The 21,433-nt window shown below is 44.4% G+C and overlaps 1 protein-coding gene across 2 annotated transcripts; it reads left to right on the forward strand.

The window, feature by feature from the left end:
* The first annotated feature begins 689 nt into the window (after nucleotides 1-689).
* Nucleotides 690-17,724, forward strand: si:dkeyp-113d7.10 (uncharacterized). Of its 2 annotated transcripts, XM_056402362.1 has the most exons (5): nucleotides 693-1,758; nucleotides 10,642-10,944; nucleotides 12,337-12,702; nucleotides 13,294-13,538; nucleotides 16,748-17,724. In XM_056402362.1, exons 1-5 carry the CDS (start codon nucleotides 1,359-1,361, stop codon nucleotides 16,991-16,993), a joined length of 1,560 nt encoding a protein of 519 aa, XP_056258337.1. In that variant the 5' UTR covers nucleotides 693-1,358; the 3' UTR covers nucleotides 16,994-17,724. The 2 variants fall into 2 exon arrangements, with proteins under 2 accessions (XP_056258338.1, XP_056258337.1); XM_056402363.1 differs by lacking the exon at nucleotides 10,642-10,944 and having other exon boundaries at nucleotides 690-1,758.
* The last annotated feature ends 3,709 nt before the right edge of the window (nucleotides 17,725-21,433 follow it).

Below are 21,433 nucleotides of genomic sequence, written 5' to 3' on the forward strand. Positions count from 1 at the left end.
AAGACCAAGCGTTCGCGGTGGGAAAGGTTTGTCAACTTCTTTTACTCGGTGACGGGACTCAAAGCAAAAAATAACTTAAACGGTATAAAGTGATGAACCTGCTGAAAAGTCACGATCGGGCAGCTCGGAGCTGCACTGATTATGTCCCTGTACAGGTTTCTCCAGGTGCTCCGGTTCTCCCACTGTGCACAAAAATATGCATTTAAAGGTAAATTCATCACCAAAATAGAATCTGTAGTTGTGAATGTAGTGAATAAATAAATAAAACAAAAAAAAATATACCCAACAAAATGTTCTTTCAGCATCTTAAGAGATAATAAAGATATCTAACTTTATAGGAGTTGGCTCCGAGTAACAGCAATGGGCCTTTTAACTCCATGTATCACTCCGCTTCACAGGTGTTTTAATAACCGTCAATCAGCGCCACATTAACGCTCCAATAATAACTTAATAATAACAATAACATTTGAATTAAATGATGTATTGTTGTCAGAAGAGGATGAAGGAAGAAGCCTGGATACTTCAGCACAAACTATTTGTGTTGGTGCAGTCAAATAAATCATAGAAATCATAATCTGTTGTTTCTTATTACTGTTAACTAATATATTATGTTATTATATATCGTAGCATTGTTGTATATAAACAATATCACACAGAGGGACTGATGTTGTTCTGAGAAGCAGCTCGGCTGTGATTCAGTGATTCAGTGCAGTCGCTGCCTCTGTGTGATGTCGGTTAAACAGATGAAGAATTCACTGGTACAATTACAACTGTGCTGATTACTGGAAATAAAACCAGTTTATTCCCTAAAGTGACTAAGGAAACAGAGATGGGAATATCCACTATAGGCACGAGCTAACCGAACAAACTCTCAGATCCGGACCCGCCAGGTTCTTCTGTGATGAAGAGGAGCGGCGGGTCTGAGGTGAAGAGCAGCCGGGGAGCGGCTGTAGTTTCCGGGCTGCTCTGCGGTGACACCGCGGCTCCGTGTCTGTCCTGACACTCGGGAATGACGGATGTTATTTAGTGAAAGCCAAAATGGCGTGGCTGACTGCAAGGGCGCGAGGGTGCACGGCGTGCGCGAGCCAAGACATGTGGGCGGGAAAATGCTGCTGCGCCTCTACTCGGGTCTTTCCGGCAGCCTCCGAAAGGGGCTGAACACGCGCGGCGCTGCCGAGGGAAGAAGCAGCAGCAGCCGGAGACACAGAGCTCGATCAGCCGCGGGAACAGCCGAGCGACCGCGGGGCCGATTTTTCCCAGTTTTCCGTCGGGGAGACAGGGGAGACAGGGCAGGGGGGTGGGCTGGGGGCTCGGGTACAGAAGAATGAGACAGCCCTCTTATCGGAGGGGGCGAAAACATGAACGGGGCCGTGTACATTTCGTTTTTCCAGGGCCAGCTGGAGTCCGTGCTGGAGCAGGTCGTTCAGCTCGCCGTCCAGGAAATAAGCAAAACGGTGGGCTCCAGCCTGAACGCGCTGCTGCTGGAAACGGCCGTGAAGGAGCAAGAAAACCGCCGGCTGCGGCTCCAACTGCAGTCGCGGGAGAACCGGGGCCGAGCTAACGCCAGCGCCTCAGACGGCGGCGGCTCCCCGGCGGCCGGTAGGAACAAGGCGGCGGGCGACGAGAGGGCGGACAGCAGCAGGACAAAGCCCGAGCAGCAGCAGCAGCAGCAGCGGCTCCACGCCCCCGGAGGACACGGCACCGAGCACGGCTTACCTACCGACACACGCCGCCTGGAGCAGAGGGGACGAGTCGTGGGTAGGCAGCAGTTACACAACACACGCTCATATTCACGCACAGACACGCAAACAAACAGAGGGCACTCCTCCCTCTGTCTCAGCCTCTAGCAGCACGCTAACGCGGCATTGCGTAACTCTGCAGCCCGTGTGAGGGTTTATGAGTAAACGGAGCAGCAGAGAAAGTGAGGCCTGCAGGTGATAAAACAACAGCCCGGGTCTTCACTGACATGTTGAGCAGCACAAAGACGCTTCAGTCTGAAGACAGAGAGAAACACTGGCGTTATGATCGACTCAGAGGGGGAGGGGGCTGAAATGGGTCAGGACAACTTTTTAATTGGGGTTTAATTGGAGCAGAATGGCGGTAAAGCTGGATATAATGCTTAAAAAGAGGAACCAGGAGTGACAGAGCTGACTGTTGAGCTGCCAGGCCTCCTCAGCCATGAACACAATGTCTGGGTGTCATGTTAGATAACACGTATGTACGTTGAAGCTTTTGACAGAACAGGTTCATGAGGGAGAAAAAAGTGTCTGGTCCTGCAACACCAGTCGAAAAACAAAGACACTACGAAGTCACAAATAAAAATACCAAACCTCGGCTCCAGAAGAGTGTCGTAAAATAAGCTCCAGAGCCTTGCTTTGATATGTCCTCTTCAGGAAGGGAGGGGCGGCGTTGGTAGTTATGGTTGTGGTGGTAGTGGTGGTAGTGGGGACCAGGACAAAGGAGGGAAAATGGCCGAGTGGGTGTTGGGACCGGAGACTGACATTAAGTTTACAGGAGAGGGTTTACTGGTGAAGAGAGGGACTGGGCCACGGAAAATCAGAGGGCAAAAGATGCAGCACGGGTGGTGAATATTTAGACTTGTCACGTCTTTCAGTGGTTTTACGGGTGTCTAGTCAGATTTATCACCCGGAGCAGAACTCAAACTCATCACCGGTTCAACTTCTAAAGGCCAAAGATGCCTCCAGGGCTCCGGATACTCATTCAGGTTAGACGTGAAACCACAGGCGTCAGTTCAGAGGTTTTCCTGTTTGTTTTGAACAGCCTCAAAGGTCGGAGGACATTCAGGTGCCAGGGGTAGGTACTGTTGGAAACGCCGGTCGCAGCCGAAATAAACGTACAAGCACTGAGATCGGCAAAATGTGATTTAACTGAAGCAGTATCCGAAGTGAACATAGCTCTGAACCTGACCCGTCATGTGATGCCACCCTGTTCCATACTCGCTCTGCGGACCCAGTTCAGCCCTTACCAGAAACCCAAAAACATGGCGACACGCAGCTCGGCATGATACCTACGGTTTGGTGCCGATACTAACCAAAGCTTTTGAGAAGCATAAAAATGTTTTTCTAAAAAAGGCTTTTTGAGAATTTTTGCAATTTTTGCAACAAGGAACTTTGTGATGACACGAGAAGTCAGAAAGGTTCTGGTTGGTCTGACGAGACTTTTGATGCCACCTGTTTTGGTTCTTGGCGTTTTAGAGAAAACTCTGCCACGGCGCTTTTTGGTTTGTACTAATGTAATTTTTTGGCCCTTGACAGTTTGTGATCCTCTAAGAACTGACTGAATCTCAGTCGGTGTTGAATGTTGAGATTCATTATCCACCCCAACATGAATTTGTCGTACACGTACTAAAGCAATATCCAGTACTTCAGTATCACTTCACTACCTACAGATTCCTTATCGTATCGACACTTTGTCCATTTCCTTATAACTACTGCCAAACTACCTCAACCTCTTTTGGAAGGTATTAATAACCAGTGCTTTTAATTTGAATGAACAGCTAAATACCAGCTAATTGTCAGGAAATGATGAGTGAAAGCCGCAGCGATAAATCGGCCGAGTCGACGTTAGAAACATCTGAGCGATTGGCTCATACGTCAGCAGATGAATAACGAGAAGTTGTAGAAGAGAAATGCCAAAGGTACGTTTGGCACCGTTCTATGGTTAGTCCACCAGAGAATAGTCACACCTTTATTCACACTGTAAAATATCTTATTATTATTATTATTATTATTATTATTATTATTGGGATTTTAAACCTAAATATCAGTACAAGCCTCTAAACTCCTGTGTTGGTCAGATATAATCTGCCTGGCTCTTTGTTTAGTATAAAAACAGTATTTTTCATGAGTAGTGCATAAATCTGTGATATTTCTATAATTGCTTTGGTTTCATCGGAGGGACAGAAATTCCCATTCCTCACAACTGACTCACTAATCCAGAAAGAAACTGAACTGAGGAAAATCCTTGGTTCTAAAAATGTAAATAAGCAGCAAACTGTCAGTGAAATGTTCAAACTGCGACTTGTCCACAGACTGAGACTGAAAACTGGGCTGGTATTTTAACGAGCCCATCCACCCACAGCTCGTATTAGTCAGCCCCATGAAAGCCTCTACCAGTACGGCTTCCTCCGCCATTCAGGATACAAGCTGGCGAGAGCTCCAACATGGAGGACGGTCGCCACAGTGACGTGTTCATTTACACTTCGTCTCTGAGGTTTTGTTTTGTGAGTAAAATAGTTTTTCAGTCGCAGTTATTGTGCCGATCTCAGACAGGTGTGATCCATCGCCCTGTTGCAGTGGAGTGAAGACCACAGGTGTTATACTTTTCAATAAAACACCTAAAACTAAATGGAAGTTGTGATCATTAATTAGAGTTTCAAAAAGTGTAGTAAGGAACCGTCCATGAAAGAAAACCAGGTTTCTGATAAACATTTGAAAATGTTTCAAAATTTCACTGCAAATATTTGATATAATATTCATATTATATATGAATGAATCATATATAATAATAATAATATTCACTGATGAACTGAACCTCTAGAGGTCAAAGTTCAAGGCAGCCCTACAATATGATCACATCATAATCTGACGGTTATGTTTTAATGTCTTTAGAGGAACAATGACAGGTTAATCAATAAACAACAAAACATCAAGATTATTATCAATAACAATACATTATCATCAATGAATCTGCTGATCAATTGACTTGATAAACTGATTCATGGTTTGGTTTACAAAACATCAGAAAACTGAAAAACCCGTCACGTCATTAAATGTCTCGTTTTGTCAAAAATCCCAAATATTCAGTTTATAGTTAATGATTGATTTTCTTGTTCCAGCCAATCAATCAACTAATTGTTGCAGCTTGAGAGCAAAACAAGATCATTCTTGATTAATTGATTGATTAAATAAAGAAGCAGAATCATCATAAAATCTCTGTGTCCAAAGTGACGTCTTCCAACGTGTCGTTGTGTCTGACCATCAGACAACAGTCGGTTTGTGTTTGTTTGGCTGGTTTCAGCTGCCGCAACACACACACACACACACACACACACACACACACACACACACACCACACACACACACACACACCAGATACAGACACATCATCTCCACATGCAGAGACACGTGAGGAAAAAAAAGGGCTTTGACGGGCTGATTCGAGGACGCCGCCGCCGCCGCACTCTCACGCATGCATGCACACATCTGTGCACTCAAACGCAAACACACAGCTGACACGCAAACCTTCCCATTCACTCACTCGCCCTCCCTCCCTCCCTCCCTGAAAAACCAGGCCATGACACGCCACGACCACTCGGGATCTCAGGGCACAGAATCACGTCCAATAGAAGAGAAGCGTTTTATATTTTTTCTATTATTATTATTATTATTATATTATTTATTTTATAAGAAGAAAATGCGAGTTTGAATGTGCTCGTCTACAATAACAGTAACACACAGAGTGAGATGATGAGGCTGAGGCCTCAACACGCTGAGGTCAGAGGTCACTCTGCTCTGTGAGGAAAACAGGGCGACGCTCTCCCTCTGACCTCTGCTCCCCGAGGAGAGGGACAAAGGATGGAGAGAGGAGGAGGTGGAGAAGAAAAGCTGCCGTGGGTTTGTTAGTGTAAGTTATTATATGAACCCCCATTGAGATCTGAGACAGAGCACACCCTACCCCTGACTAACCCCCCCGACTAACCCCCCCCGACTAACCCCCCCCCCCCCCCCCCGACTAACCCCCCCCCTCGACTAAAACAACCCCTATGACTCATTATTGATTAATTTTCAATTCATTGATGAAAAGTTTAGTCTGTGAAACATCAGAGATTCTTCAGATGCCTGGTTTTGACCAAAAGAAGGAAATTCTCTCGATTTTAGAGAGACGATACAGGTGAGATGTGCGCAGGTAACACAAGTGCTGATGCCAGCAAACAAACGGTCTCCATGGAAACAGTAGAATTGTACCACTGTAAAATCTCTTGCATTGCTGCAAATGCCTTCAGGTGTTTCCTCAACTGAGGAGATCCTGTGCAGCGCGCTGAAGTAGGTGTGTGTGTGTGTGTGTGTGTGTGTGTGTGTGTGTGTGTGTGTGTGTGTGTGTGTGTGTGTGTGTGTGTGTGTGTGTGTGTGTGTGTGTGTGTGTGTGTGTGTGTGTGTGTGTGTGTGTGTGTGTGTGTGTGTGTGTGTGTGTGTGTTGCTGAGGTCAGCGTTTGTCTGAGAGCTCTTGGCTCTGATTTATATCAGCTGCTGATCTCTGTGTCTGAGTGGACGAGATCCTGCAGTGATCTGAAGTTTAATGAGGACGATGTTTAGTCTTCAGGAGGAGATTGTGTGGAACATAAACTGACCTCTGACCTGCTGTTGGAGGAGGAAGATCACTCTCCTCAGAGTCGTTCACTCGGCCGCAGAGCTGAAACACCAGCCGTCACTTTTCAGCTCAGTCCTTTATTTCCCAGCACAAATGTCAGACAGGTTGTAGTTCCAGCTTCTAGCTGCGAGGACTTCCTCTGCTGGTCAACAACAACAACAACAACAACAACAACAACAACAACAGTTTAGACTTTTTGTTGCTCAGCGTCAGAGCAGCAGCCATCTTGTTTTCCATCGTTCTCATTCTCGTGGACACGATATCGCAGTAACACCTTGACGGAACTTGAGGACGAACTGATTAGACTTTGGTGGTCAAAGGTCAAGGTCACAGTGACCTCACAAAACATGGTTTTGGCCTTGTGAATGTAATACCTCGAGAACACAAATAGCGTTTTGGCTGAGGCAGAGAACTGTGAGGTGGTGATTCTAGTTTCACTATTTTCTGAAATCTCATAGACCACAGGATGAACCAGTCATCGTCACATTCATTCATAATAACCACTCATTAGGTGTAAAGGTAAAGTGTGGTGAAAAGGTTCAGTTAGAACAGGTGTGTTGGTCGGAGCGGCTCTGCTCCCTCTGACAGTTTCCTCCTCAGTGTGGAGGTTTAGTCTTGGGCTCCACAGTTAATCACTGCTGCTTCTCTGTGATGTTCTGCTGCATCAACACCATGTTTTTATATGGACACTGCAGGAGGAGGGGTTAAAGGCTGGTCTGTTAACTGATCAACTCATCATTTATTTACATAATCAATCAATCAGTCATTCATCAAACATCTCCATTCCCAGCTCTTTATGTTCTGTGACAGAAAACATTTCTTTGGACTGATGGTCGACTGTAACTGACATTCGTCACATTAATCTGTTCATTGAGAAAGTAACTGGAAGATGAGTTTGTTTGTGTCATGCACAGACCTTTAATGATTAGTTGATTATTTGATAATTGATTAGTTGAAAATTAATCTGCAGCCATCTTGTTAATTCATTAATCATTTTAGTTTTTTTCTTTTTTAAGCAAATATTTTATGCTCCTTATTAATACATGTAGTGAAGCTTTGGATGTAATCAATCACTATGTGAAGCAGCGGAGCTGTGTGTATCTGCAGTTCTGTTATTACCAATATGAATCTACACACACATACACACACACACACACATATATATATATATGTGTGTGTGTGTGTGTGTGTGTGTATATTAACACATACATACAGTATTCTCACTGTTCTGATGTTTCCCTCGTGTTCAGCTCCACTGCGTTGTTTGATTCCAGCTCTGATCACACAGGCTGTCTCACTCTGTGGTAGTCATGTGACCATATGGACATATATGGTCAGTCTGACCCTGACCCATCACACAGCAGCCAGAAGGTCTCCGGTTAGATTCCCATGAGAAGTTTGTTGATCATCTTTATCTAGTGAAACAATGTGAACAGACTCTTTGTCTTCTTCTTGCCTCAGTCATGACTGTCAGGCAGGAAATCAGCTGTGTCGCCTTCACATCAGGGGATTCCCACCAGTGTGTTTGTGTAACTGGTCGTGATGCCTGACGCTCGTCTGTGACTGGTTGAAAATCTGTACTGTGCTGATTGTGATTAAACAGTCATGAAATGGACGCAGTGATGAACTAATTAAGTTTCATAATTATAGAATTAAAGTCACAAGACAAATACAAATGAATGGAAGCGAGTGGTTTCGTGTTGATCTCGCTAAAATGTGAAAGGATGTTGTTATGATTTATAAAATAAAAATAAACCTAAATAAAATAATCCTAAACTAAAGCTAATCCCAACAGCATGACTGAGTGTTTCCACCTTGAACTGCAGTGAACCAATGACACGCATTCAGACAGCCAGGGTTTCATACGTCACAGACCTCAGGAACCAATCCTGCCAATTCGTGGGGACGGGGGCGGGGCTAAATACACCTGAAACCATGTCAGTACAGAGAGAGGGAGTTGCCATTAGCACAACCGCTAACATTGTCAGCATAAACAAATAAAAGATGCTACCTATGCTAACCGTTCTAAAAATATGCTAACTGTTCTGAAAAGATGCTAACTAGTGGAGCTGCTAATGGTGAGATGATAACAGTGTTCATGAACCTGTCGGGGAGGTGACACCAACACCTCAGAGGGGATGGATCCACACTAGGAGATAAGGTCACATGTGGACCAGACCCCAGTTTTCCCTCCTTTTTCCTCCTTTAAGAGACTGACCGAGGGGGAATTCCAGCTGGTGTCTGATCTGCTCTCAGATCAGCTCTTATCTGTGATTAATGACATCAGAGCCGATAAACAGTGAAGAGGCTTGTTCTCACACTTCACACTCTGAGCTCCTGTCACTGCACTAACCTGGACACGACATGACGGATGAATGGATGAATGAATGAATGAATGAATGAATGAAGAGTCTGTGAGGACAGAGGCAGTGTCAGTATAAACCCACCTTAACTGAAGCTAATAACCAGACTTCCTCCTCCAGAACTGCTCCACCTCTGACGCAGCCTGTTTCGAGAGCTGCGCAATAATGAAAATATGATGGAAATCGTAACATGGCCAAGTGTAATATCACTTCCTGTACCATCCTCTGAAGGTCCGCCCACTCCACTGACGTCCTCTGAAGGTCCGCCCACTCCACTGACGTCCTCTGAAGGTCCGCCCACTCCTACTGATGTCCTCTGAAGGTCCGCCCACTCCACTGACGCCCTCTGAAGGACCGCCCACTCCACTGACGTCCTCTGAAGGACCGCCCACTCCACTGACGTCCTCTGAAGGTCCGCCCACTCCTACTGACGTCCTCTGAAGGTCCGCCCACTCCTACTGACGTCCTCTGAAGGTTCGCCCACTCCACTGACGTCCTCTGAAGGTCCGCCCACTCCTACTGACGTCCTCTGAAGGACCGCCCACTCCACTGACGTCCTCTGAAGGACCGCCCACTCCACTGACGTCCTCTGAAGGACCGCCCACTCCACTGACGTCCTCTGAAGGTCCGCCCACTCCACTGACGTCCTCTGAAGGACCGCCCACTCCACTGACGTCCTCTGTCACAGTGATTGGTCCAACACAGTTTCATCATGAACCCAAAATATTTTCCTATTTCAAATGGATAAAACTCTGATATTGATTTTAATATAGTGAGAAGAGCATTGAATTTGTTGTTGATTAATTTTCTGTCAATTAACTGATCAGTTAATTAGTTGATGAACACAATATCATATTACACGTTAATATCAGGAACATATCTGGAACAGCAGAGACTCGTCTGTTTATTAGTGGAAGACAAACATGGACGTTGGCGTCACCATCTGCACTAAGACACAACATGAGCTCACACCGTCTGTTACCGCGGCAACAGCCACTGTTCAGCCGCTCACACCTCAGATGTGTGTGCTTGTGTCAGTGAGATAAAATGAATGGTGTCATTATTAATGTGGGTGTTTTATAGCTGAAAGTGGGTCATCCTGCGGGTCACATGACATGTCACATGTTTGATTGGAGGACAGACGGGGGACAGATGGATGGACGGTGTGGTGTTGCTCATCTCTAAACGCCTGGTGATCGGTTCATCTTTACACGAGTATATCTGGAGGTTATCGACGTTGATGAGCAGGGATAAAGTGTGTGTGTGTGTGTGTGTGTGTCAGGATTATGTTTAAAGGCTCAGTCCACCCAAAATCTACAAACACGTTTCCATAGAAACCGTGTGGCGTTGTGATGAGGCTCCTGAGCGGAAAATAGATCCAGTGCAGTGATCTGAAGAACCAAATATAAACCTTGTGGTTCATGTCAGTGGGTCCCAACCTGTGGGTCTGGACCCTGCTGGAGGTCCCAAGAGGAGCCTGTTCGGTCATGAATTGTTTTAAAGGAGAAGAAAAATGACATGATGATGATGATGATGATGATGGTGACATTTTAACCATGTGTCAGAGACCGTTTCTACATGAGCTCAAACTTATCTGATTGATCAGTTTAATTTTCATATCAGTGACTGTGTCAGCTGATCAGCACAACCATCACTCCTAACAACAAATCAGCTTCTGTTTAACCGTCCACAGAGACTCAGACTCAGACACAGAGACACTCAGACTAATGAATGGGTTCTGACAGCTGGGCTATGACTACGTACTGGTTCTACACAGACAGGAGAGACCGGCGTAGATCAGGACACCGCCATGTGATTGTTGAAATACAGTATGTTAAACAGTGGCTGATGATGATGGTGAAGGTGATGAAGATCTCCTCTCCTGCAGACCAGCTGAAGTCGGTCATGGAGCAGGTCCTGGACTTCGCGGTGCGTGAGCTGACAAAGATCGTGGAGGCTTCGTTTGATGACCTCCTGCTGGAGATCACCAAGATGGAGAGAGAGCAGCAGGTCCTGGAGGAGAGGCTGGGCAAGAGCTCCGACAGAGGGGGAGGAGAGAAGGCGAGAGGAGGAGGAGCTGGGGGGAGGAGGAGAGGATCAGAAAACGACTCGGCGTCACCCAGTGGCTCAGACGACGCCCGGGAGGAGCTGTCTGAGGTCACGGTGTCCAAGAAGACGGCAGAGACGGAGGGTGAGTGAACACATGTTGAGTCAGGCTGGTAAAGGACTGAACAGGTGAGTGGATCACAGGATCAGGTGAGGTCAGAGAGGGGCTGCAGACCAGAGCGACTGTAACCATGGCCACAGGTGTGAGCTCAGATTATCACCTGGATTGAACTGAGAGGAGAATGTGAATAAAATGAGACAAACACATCGGAGAGTAAAAACAATCAAAGTCCAGTTGCCTCCTCTCAGACCATCCAGGTCATTTCCTGTTTAGCCACACCATCAAACTTGACCTTTCACCTTTGACCACCAAAATCCAATCAGTTGTTCCTTGAGTCCAGGTGAATGTTTTTACCAAATTTGAAGACGTTCTGTCAAGGTTTTACTGAGATATCGTGTCCATGACAACGACACAGACAGACAACCTGAAAACAAAATGGCTGCTGTTGAAGACGACTGTGACATCACAGCACCTAGACAGTCTCAAAGTGCATCCTTGTTTCCTGGGCAATGAAGGCTCCGACCACAGATTGTAAATAAACATGGATGTAGCCTCTGTGTGTCACCCACAGGTTTCAGAGTGGGCTGCTCCGCCGTCGCCATCTTGGCAACCAGGTCCTCTGAGGGTGTCTGGATTTATTCTATGTTTTTATTTCTCCACACGGCGACAGTCAGAGCGGCAAGGTGTTATCTCAGTAACACCTTGATGGAACTTCTTCAAATTCAGCACAAACATTCACCTGGACTCAAGGATGAACTGACCAGATTTTGGTGTTCAAGGGTCAAAGGTCAACGTTAGTGTGACCTCAGGAAACACAAACACGATTACTGAATATTTTCTGACTGTGGAAAAACAGGATGTGACCTGGCCTGGTCTGAGCGGAGGAGGAGGTGACTGTAGATTGTGGTTTGCTGGCTGTGACTCCGCCCCCTGGTGGACAGGTACCTTATACCTTCAGTTCGTTGTAATCAACAGACTGAGCCAATCACCACCGTCCTGGAGCTAGCTGGTTAGCATGCTAACTTCAGTAGTACTGAAATACTGACATTGACCCTTTAAATGTGTGTGACTGCATTGTGTTTTCACCCCCCCGTCCTCCCCCCTCACTGTTTCTCTCGTTTGTTTCACCAGCTGTTTGTTCTGATTCGTTAGTTTTTAATTGATGATTCTCTCACATTAAAATCCAAATCAATGAAGTTGACAAATTATTAATTCTGAATCTCTTCCTTCTCTCCTCACCTCCCTATCCTCCCCCGTGTTCTCCCTACTCACCTTCATCTCTCCCCCTTTCTCTTATCTGTCCTCATCTCTCCCTCCTCTTCTCTTCACCTCCTCCCTCTCACCTCCTCCCCCCTCCCCCCCCCCCCTTCCTCCCCCCTTCTCCTCACCTCCTCCCTCTCTCCTCCTCCCCCTCAGACCCGGAGCGCCCCCCCGTCCTCTCGGTGTCTCAGGACTGGGTTCCGATCCTGGACAAGGTGTTTGGTCAGAAGTGGTGCAGTGACGTCTGGCAGATCAAAGAGCTTGCTGGGGGAGGAGGAGGAGGAGGTGGTGGGGGTGGGGGTGGGAGGGGTGAGGGTGGGGTGGAGCAGGTGCAGCCTCTCTCAGCCCCCTCAGTGACCCTGGAGCCCTCCCCCTCATCCCCCCAGCAGGACCCCCGCTGGACTCCTCTGGAGGACATGGAGGTGTTTTCTCCTGACGACGATGCCGCAGACGGTCAGAGGAGCGGCGGGGGAGGGGGCACCGCCACCAGACCCTCACCTGGACCCCCCCTCAGCCCCACAGGTGAGGGAGGAGTCTCAGTGACTCGGTGAACAGGTTAAAAGGAGCAGAAGACGCCTGATGACGGAGCTGAAGTCATTAAAACATAAAGGAATACAAAAATAAGTTTATAAAAATAAAAAAAAACTGAAAAATAAAAATATTATAAATAAATAAATAATAAAAAATAAAAAATAAAGTAGAAGAATCTAATAATGTATGAATAAAATATAAATATAAAATGAATATAAAAATAAAGATACAGAAAAATAAGAATTAAAATAGAAAAAAACATAAATTGAATGTGAGTGTGTGTTTGTCTCTAAATTGCCCTCCACTGGATTCATTTTCACAGATATGAAAACAGCTGATCATTGTTTCTTTCGTCTGTAAAAGTGTAAAACCAGTTCTTTTCATCTGTTTAAAGGAATCGTTTGTTAGAAACCAGAATAAAATCACAGTAAAGTCTGAGGTTATTAGTATTAGTTTTCTGAATTTTGATTATTATAATTGATTAATCAGCTGATTATTTCAGCGCTGACTAAGATCTGTTAAGTTTATCTTTATTTACTTCCTGTTGATCAGGTCCTTAAACGTTCTCCCCCCCCCCCCCAGGGTCATCAGGTCGTCGTTCTTCGGCCTCGATGCTTCACCGTCTCCTGACTCTGCCGTCTCAGCTGCTGGAGGACGACGACGAGGACGCCGCTGCCAAGGAGACGCTGGTCGCCCTGGCGACCGATGGCACTAACAACTGCCGAGACGGCGTCGAGCCGCTGGGCCGCACCTGCCCGTCACCCCGGACAACCAGGGGGGAGGAGGAGGAGGAAGAGGAGGAGGAGGAAGGGGACAAAGGGAGGAAGGTGAGGGAGGAAAAAGTGACATTTTAAAATTTCTTTTTCTTCAGTAAAAACACATTTTAAATAAAAATAAAACATTTTATATTTTAAAGATGAAAAAAAACTAAAGGTCAGAATTGAGGTTTAGTCTTACTTCCTGTTTTGTGGTTGTTAAGAGATTCATGTTGGGTAATTTGTGTAATTAGCATAATTAGGTAATTGTAAGTTAAACTAGAAAATTCCGGGGGGGGGGGGGGGGTTAGGATAAAACATCTTCTCTGTGTCACTGTAGCGATGACATCACGCAGCCCTTGGCTGTCAGAGGTCAGGTCAGGAGCTGCCGTTGCCATGGCAATGTGAACATCTGCCCAGAATTTGGCTTCTACATGGCTTCAAACAACTGCAAATTATGAGAAAACCGTTACTTCTTTTCATAAACCGAAAAGACCGTGCCAGACACTGAAGCCAGAAGTTTCTTACAGTCTCTATTTTATTCAGATATTCCTTAAAATGAGTGAGTAAGCTCAGTGCGAAGACAGAGAGAGATTCTTTTGAAAGAAAAAGACGATTACATTAGGTGTCAATGAGAGTGAGTCAGGTATTGCTGCCGGACTCGGCACCCCCGTTTAAATTTTGTGCAGACCCTGCCTGTCAAAGTTACATTTTATGAATCCCAACAACTATGTCTACATTTTCAGAAAGAATTATTTGTCTCCTTTTTACGGTTTGGCCACGAGCTCGAGTTAAAAATAAAAATAAAGGTTATTTTTTACTGCTTCACGCACTCTAGCCAACTGACGCTGTCACTCTATCTTTGAAGAAAAAGTGATTTGCACTCCTCCTTTGAGTGCTCACAGTTTGAAAAGTTTACATGTTATGTAAAAACAGTTCCTGTCTTTTTGAGAGAGCAGAAGTTTTCCTCCGTTTTATAGTTTGAATCACATTTCTACGTGCAGGTATGAGAGAGCTGGGTGACTCAGAAAAAAGGTGCAATTTTGTGGGTTTTTAAAGAAAATTCCAATGCATTCCTAATGCATTATTTATTCCCAGTTTTTTGGGAATAACTTTGGGAAAAATTGGAATTTTAACACCAAAAGTCATAGCACCTCTTTCAGGATCAAGACGCACGTTTTGATGTATATATTACCAGGGTTTTCTCAAAGCTGCGGGACGAGTTACGCACCGAAATTTGGCGGAAGAATAATAATAAGTCTGAGGAATATTAATAGATGCCTCGGAGCTGAGCATATGAATCATAGACTGTGATCTGGACCAGATACATGATAGGAGAGACACAAGGGGGTGTGTGTGTGTGTGTGTGTGTGTGTGTGTGTGTGTGTGTGTGTGTGTGTGTGTGTGTGTGTGTGTGTGTGTGTGTGTGTGTGTGTGTGAGAGAGAGAGGATAACATTATTGATAAGAGGTGATTATTGGATTAGCTTTTATAAGTTGAGTTTCAGCGTCTGTGACAGACTCTTTCCCTCAGCTCCTCTTCCTCACAGATGAAGGATCGGGGTTGTAAACTAATCAGTACAGTATATACAGTATAAAATAACAGTTATATAAAGTATAAAAAGAAGAGAGGCTCAGAGCCTCCTCTCTCCTGATTGGCTGACTGACCTGTTGTTACTAGAGCTCCAGAGAGAAGCCTGAGAGAGGAGATGTTAAACTACAAATTTATCTTCTGATGGATGAACCCTTCAAATAAAACACAGAAGAAGAAACATGGAGCTTGAAAGAAGTTCACAGCGAACGTTTGTCTGCCGCTGACGTTCACAACTGATCCGTCAGGTTGAGTTCACGCTGCGTTCACATCCCGTCGTTTAAACCAGGAGCAGCTGAGTATAAAAAACTCTCTGCAGACGCGTTGGACAGTTTATTTGTCGCTGTTATAAAGTTGTAAATAAACAAACACGGGAGGCGTCACGGAAATCTTTAAAAAGGTCAAAGACGTTTTGGAATCTCAGGTAACAATGAAAGTGACGTCAGAAACTTACAGGTACATATTTAAAATAGCTTTTCACACTCGTCAAACAGTTACAGTATCTATCAATCTATCAATCATGAATCTATCAATCATCTGTCATTATAATCAATCATCTATCAATCATCTGTCAATCTATCAATCATCTATCAATCAATCATCTCTCAATCATCAATCTATCAATCATCTATCATCCATCTATCAATCTATCTAGTTATAAACAAACACATCAGGAGCAGCAGGATCATGTGTTACGTCACATGATTGACTGATTGATCAGGTTTCTTGCTGACTAACTGACTGATTGATCAGGTTTCCTACTGACTGACTGACTGACTGATTGATTGATTGATCAGGTTTCCTACTGACTGACTGACTGATTGATTGATCAGGTTTCCTACTGACTGACTGACTGATCAGGTTTCTTGCTGACTAACTGACTGATTGATCAGGTTTCCTACTGACAGACTGACTGACTGATTGATTGATCAGGTTTCTTACTGACAGACTGATTGATCAGGTTTCCTGCTGACTGACTGATTGATCAGGTTTCCTGCTGACTGACTGATTGATCAGGTTTCCTACTGACTGACTGACTGACTGACTGATTGATTGATCAGGTTTCCTACTGACTGACTGACTGACTGATTGATTGATCAGGTTTCCTACTGACTGACTGACTGACTAACTGACTGATTGATCAGGTTTCCTACTGACTGACTGACTGACTGATTGATTGATCAGGTTTCCTACTGACAGACTGACTGACTGACTGACTGATCAGGTTTCCTACTGACTGACTGACTGACTGACTGATTGATCAGGTTTCCTACTGACTGACTGACTGACTGACTGATTGATTGATCAGGTTTCCTACTGACTGACTGACTGACTGACTGATTGATCAGGTTTCCTACTGACTGACTGACTGACTGACTGACTGATTGATTGATCAGGTTTCCTACTGACTGACTGACTGATCAGGTTTCTTGCTGACTAACTGACTGATTGATCAGGTTTCCTACTGACAGACTGACTGACTGATTGATTGATCAGGTTTCTTACTGACAGACTGATTGATCAGGTTTCCTGCTGACTGACTGATTGATCAGGTTTCCTGCTGACTGACTGATTGATCAGGTTTCCTACTGACTGACTGACTGACAGACTGATTGATCAGGTTTCCTACTGACTGACTGACTGACTGACTGATTGATCAGGTCTCAGCTCTGGTCTCTGCTCTCCCTGCAGAAGAAGAGGCGGAGGGTGTGGTCGGAGTGTGAGGAGTGTGGGCGGAGGTTCAGCCGGATGTCTCTGCTGAAGGCTCACCGTCAGACCCACATCGCAGAGAATACCGCCGCCGACACCGCGTCCCCCTCGTCTCCGCCCGGCGCCGCCCCCTCAGCGCTGCGCTGCTCCGAGTGCGGAAAGAGGTTCTCCTCGGCGATCCGCCTCCACAGCCACGTGCGGACCGAGCACGCCGGGGACCGGTCCTGAACCCGCCGAGGTCTCCTGGGCTCAACTGGAAACAGAAACAGGATCATCACAAACGGATCAACAACAGCTGAGAAGAACCAGAGGAGGAGCCACAGACCGGAGACCAGATCAGAACCAGAGCTCAGACTCTCCTGCTGTCATGTGACCTTCAAGCTCCCAGAACGATCCAGAACCATCAGCTGAAGACGGTACAGAACCACAGAGAGGGACCGGATCTAGATCCTCATAGAATGCCAACAGTGATATTTACAACAACTCATATCAACTGAAGTCATCATTCATTGATCTGGCTTTTATCGTCATCAATAATTTTATAGATTAATATTGTTTTTGCTCAGGTTTATTGTTATTATTGTTATTTGTCTTCTGCTGTGAGCTGGAATGAGCTGGAAACATGAAAATCGGCCCAATGACTCGAAATGATTTTCATTTCCTGCCGGAGCAGTCTGAGCCCAATCGGCCACATGGGGGCGCTGTAATTACGGCTTGAAAATGCAATATTCAAAAGGCCACGCCCCCTCACAACTTTAGTCTGATCGACCTGAAATTTGACACTCAAGTCCAGCTCCACATGGTCTAAATGTACATCTGTGATGATGGACTTTTAGCTAAATTGTATAATTGGCTCAAACTTTGCTGCCTCTCTCCCAAGAGGATAAAATAATAACCACAATAAAAGTCTGTGAATGTGACGTAAACATCTGGATCAGAATTAGAACAAACAGTTTAAAGTAACGTCTCCTGTTTAATTTATACAATGCTTTTCTGTATAGTTTTTACTTTTTATTCACTTGACAGGGATTTCAACACAAACACAACGAGCTGCCTGGCTCATTAACATGGAAACTTATGACTGAAAAACACACGTGGTGTTAACGTAGAATTACAATTGTAGTGATGATAACTTGATTGACAATGATGATAAAACAGATCAAGACTTGGCCCATCCCTCATCATTGGTACTAAACAGAGCCAATCACAGCGTCTCTGCAGGAAGGTCACATGGTCAGTAATCATCCGGGACCAGGCGGAGCTGGGATCTAATATCTGGTTCTGTTCTGGATCTGGTTCCACAGTTGGTAAAATACCTGGATCCATGAGTTTCAGACGCTGAAGAGTTTCTGATGTTTTCAGTATTGAAGGTTCAGGTCTCAGTTTCTCAGCCGACAGAACCCAGACCACAACCAAGACCCGAAGACCCTGAAACCTGATCCCTCAGTCAGCAGGTCCAACATGAAGACCAGTCTGAACTGGTTTCACTCTCAAGCTGATGAAAATAATAATTCTGAATGTTTCTCCTGGACTTTTATCTGAAATGTTGCTTATTTAACGTTGAGGAGAAATACATCAAGTTTTCTGGGGCTTTAAAATGAATTTCTTCTAAAAGTTGAAGCTGGACTTGAGGGATTTGTGAGGATTTGAATTCAGCAGATACTGAATACTGAACCTGGTCTGAGGGACGAGAGAGTGGATCTGATCCGGATCATCAGGAGAACTGAACCCAGACTGGAGAGCACTTGACGAGGAGGATCTCAGACCGGAGGGGACGAAGGGAAACGACAACAACGCACACAGACGTCTCCTCTTCCTGCTGCAACTCCTCCTGTAAAATACCCACAATCCTCCTCTGGACAGGAAACGACCTCCAGCTGCTGCAGGTGAGTTTCTGTAGGTGACTTTTTTTTTTTTTTGCAATAAGCTCGTTGCCGCGGCAGCCGGACAGTCGGGAGTCGTTTCCTGCGTCCTGGTGGTTTTTGTTGTTGGTGTTGGACCTGTACAGCGTGGACGGTCACTCCCACAGGAACAAGTGACCTTTGATTTTTCTACATGGTTGTTTTTAAAGTGCCCTTTATTATTTTTCTCAACAAACAGACTCCACTTCTTCTCCTTTTTTTTAACGATTTTGGATTCTTGTCAAGTGCATTTTTGTCGTCACATTTTACATTTTTAGATGATCTTTGAGGATTTCTCGTGTCACTACCTGTACAGGAAAACAAACACAGGAAGATAAAGTTCATCATGTGCATCAGTGGCATCTTTTGTTTGGACTCGTTGAATGTGAATCTCAGCAGTTTGTATCCTTTTTGTTTGTTGTACAGTTTTTACTTTTAAGACAAAACTGATGAGAAAACGAGAAAAGAGCAACAGGAAGGTTTTTTAAGCTTAAATCCTCCCTCCCTCCCTTCCTTCCTTCATCCCTCCTGCGTCTTTTGGTTCGGTTCATTAACCTCATTTTAACACACAAATACCTCTTGACGAACTAATTGATTTGATTGATCTGATCTGTATGGAAGATTGTTTGTGGCAGAAAGGAAAGAAGTGAAATGAGTGAGAACAAAAAAAAGATAAAATATTAAATGAAGATTTTGATTTACTGAGTTTTTGCTCACTAAATCAGTATTATGCAAAATGAGTCAAAATTTACACAGGATTTGGAAAAAGTAAAAATGATGAATTAAAATTTACATTTACTAAATCAAGATTATGAATCTTAAATCTCACTGTTTTCTTTTCCTGCCAGTAAATTCCAAACTTGCCCAGATCTTCATGTGAAATTACAAAACGTTCAAAATACTGATGAAAATCCATATTTAGTTTCAAACTGACTCTGACTCTTCAGACTGTGATTCATTGCAGCGGTTCATCATGGTGATAAAGATACGACACAGACGACAGACAAACATGACCACAGATGCTTTTTTCACTTTTATAATTTCTTCAATGTTTCTCGGACTGAAACTAAAGATTGTTTGGTTTTCTTTATTTTTATTGAAGCACTTTTCACCTGAAAGAAAAAGGAGATCTAGTGACAACAAAACTAAAAGCACTGAACGACTAATTTAGACTTAAAATTCTTCATTTTATTTTCATAATCCCTGACTTTTTGTCTGGTCTTTATATCATAAATCTCTGAGAGATAAAAGAAAGCAAATGTACATGTATTTGTGTTTATGTCCCAAAGTCCTGATGCCTTCAGATGATTTATGAACTCTGTCCAAAGATGGGAGGGACTCGTTTTATCATCATCACCTTGTAGAAACTGGAACCAAATAATATTTAATATTTTTAGATTAACAATTAACATGAACAAGTACAACAATTAATACCAACTAAATGATAATCATGTAATGTTTTCTAGCAGAATCAGAAATTTAACATCAGTTAGTGTAATTAGATGGAGCAGCGTTCAGAAACCTTGACACGTGAAATTTTAACATCTGATTATAAATCTAAAGGTTTTGGATCTTGCTGCTCAAAACTACAAATTCAAAAAGTTGATTATTGGTGTTGAATGTTTTTTATCTTAACCAAGCAGCTTCATTTAAAGTTATAAACTAGACTGAAAACGTTCAGATGTTGTGGCCATTTTGGGAGTTTTTTATTGTTTATGAAAAGAGTTTGTCAGACCATGTGACTTTCATATTCTGGTCTGTTACAGAATAATAATTAGAGCCGTCAGATCAATAAGTTCTACAGGAAAACACCTTCACTGCATCAACTCCATTGGAAAAAACATGAAGCTAATCGTGGCTTTTATAGGAAACAGTCTCTTCATCAATTAAAAAATGTCAAAAACACAATATGATACATAATCACATCGTCTATAGTGAGATGACTGTGTTCAGACTGCGTTCAGACTCTGTTCAGACTCTGTTCAGACTCTGTTCAGACTCTGTTCAGACTCTGTTCAGACTCTGTTCAGACTGCGTTCAGACTGCGTTCAGATTGCGTTCAGACTCTGTTCAGACTCTGTTCAGACTCTGTTCAGACTCTGTTCAGACTGCGTTCAGACTCTGTTCAGACTCTGTTCAGACTCTGTTCAGACTGCGTTCAGACTCTGTTCAGACTGCGTTCAGACTCTGTTCAGACTCTGTTCAGACTGCGTTCAGACTCTGTTCAGACTCTGTTCAGACTCTGTTCAGACTGCGTTCAGACTCTGTTCAGACTGCGTTCAGACTCTGTTCAGACTGCGTTCAGACTGTTCAGACTGCGTTCAGACTCTGTTCAGACTCTGTTCAGACTCTGTTCAGACTCTGTTCAGACTGCGTTCAGACTGCGTTCAGACTGCATTCAGACTCTGTTCAGACTGCGTTCAGACTGCGTTCAGACTCTGTTCAGACTCTGTTCAGACTGCGTTCAGACTGCGTTCAGAGTCTGTTCAGACTGTGTTCAGACTGTGTTCAGACTCTGTTCAGACTGCGTTCAGACTGCGTTCAGACTGCGTTCAGACTGCGTTCAGACTCTGTTCAGACTCTGTTCAGACTGCGTTCAGACTCTGTTCAGACTGCGTTCAGACTGCGTTCAGACTCTGTTCAGACTCTGTTCAGACTGTGTTCAGACTCTGTTCAGACTGCGTTCAGACTCTGTTCAGACTCTGTTCAGACTCTGTTCAGACTGCGTTCAGACTCTGTTCAGACTGCGTTCAGACTCTGTTCAGAC

This window comes from Seriola aureovittata, chromosome 17 (genome assembly GCF_021018895.1).
Source record: "Seriola aureovittata isolate HTS-2021-v1 ecotype China chromosome 17, ASM2101889v1, whole genome shotgun sequence".
NCBI classification, from domain to species: Eukaryota; Metazoa; Chordata; class Actinopteri; order Carangiformes; family Carangidae; genus Seriola; species Seriola aureovittata.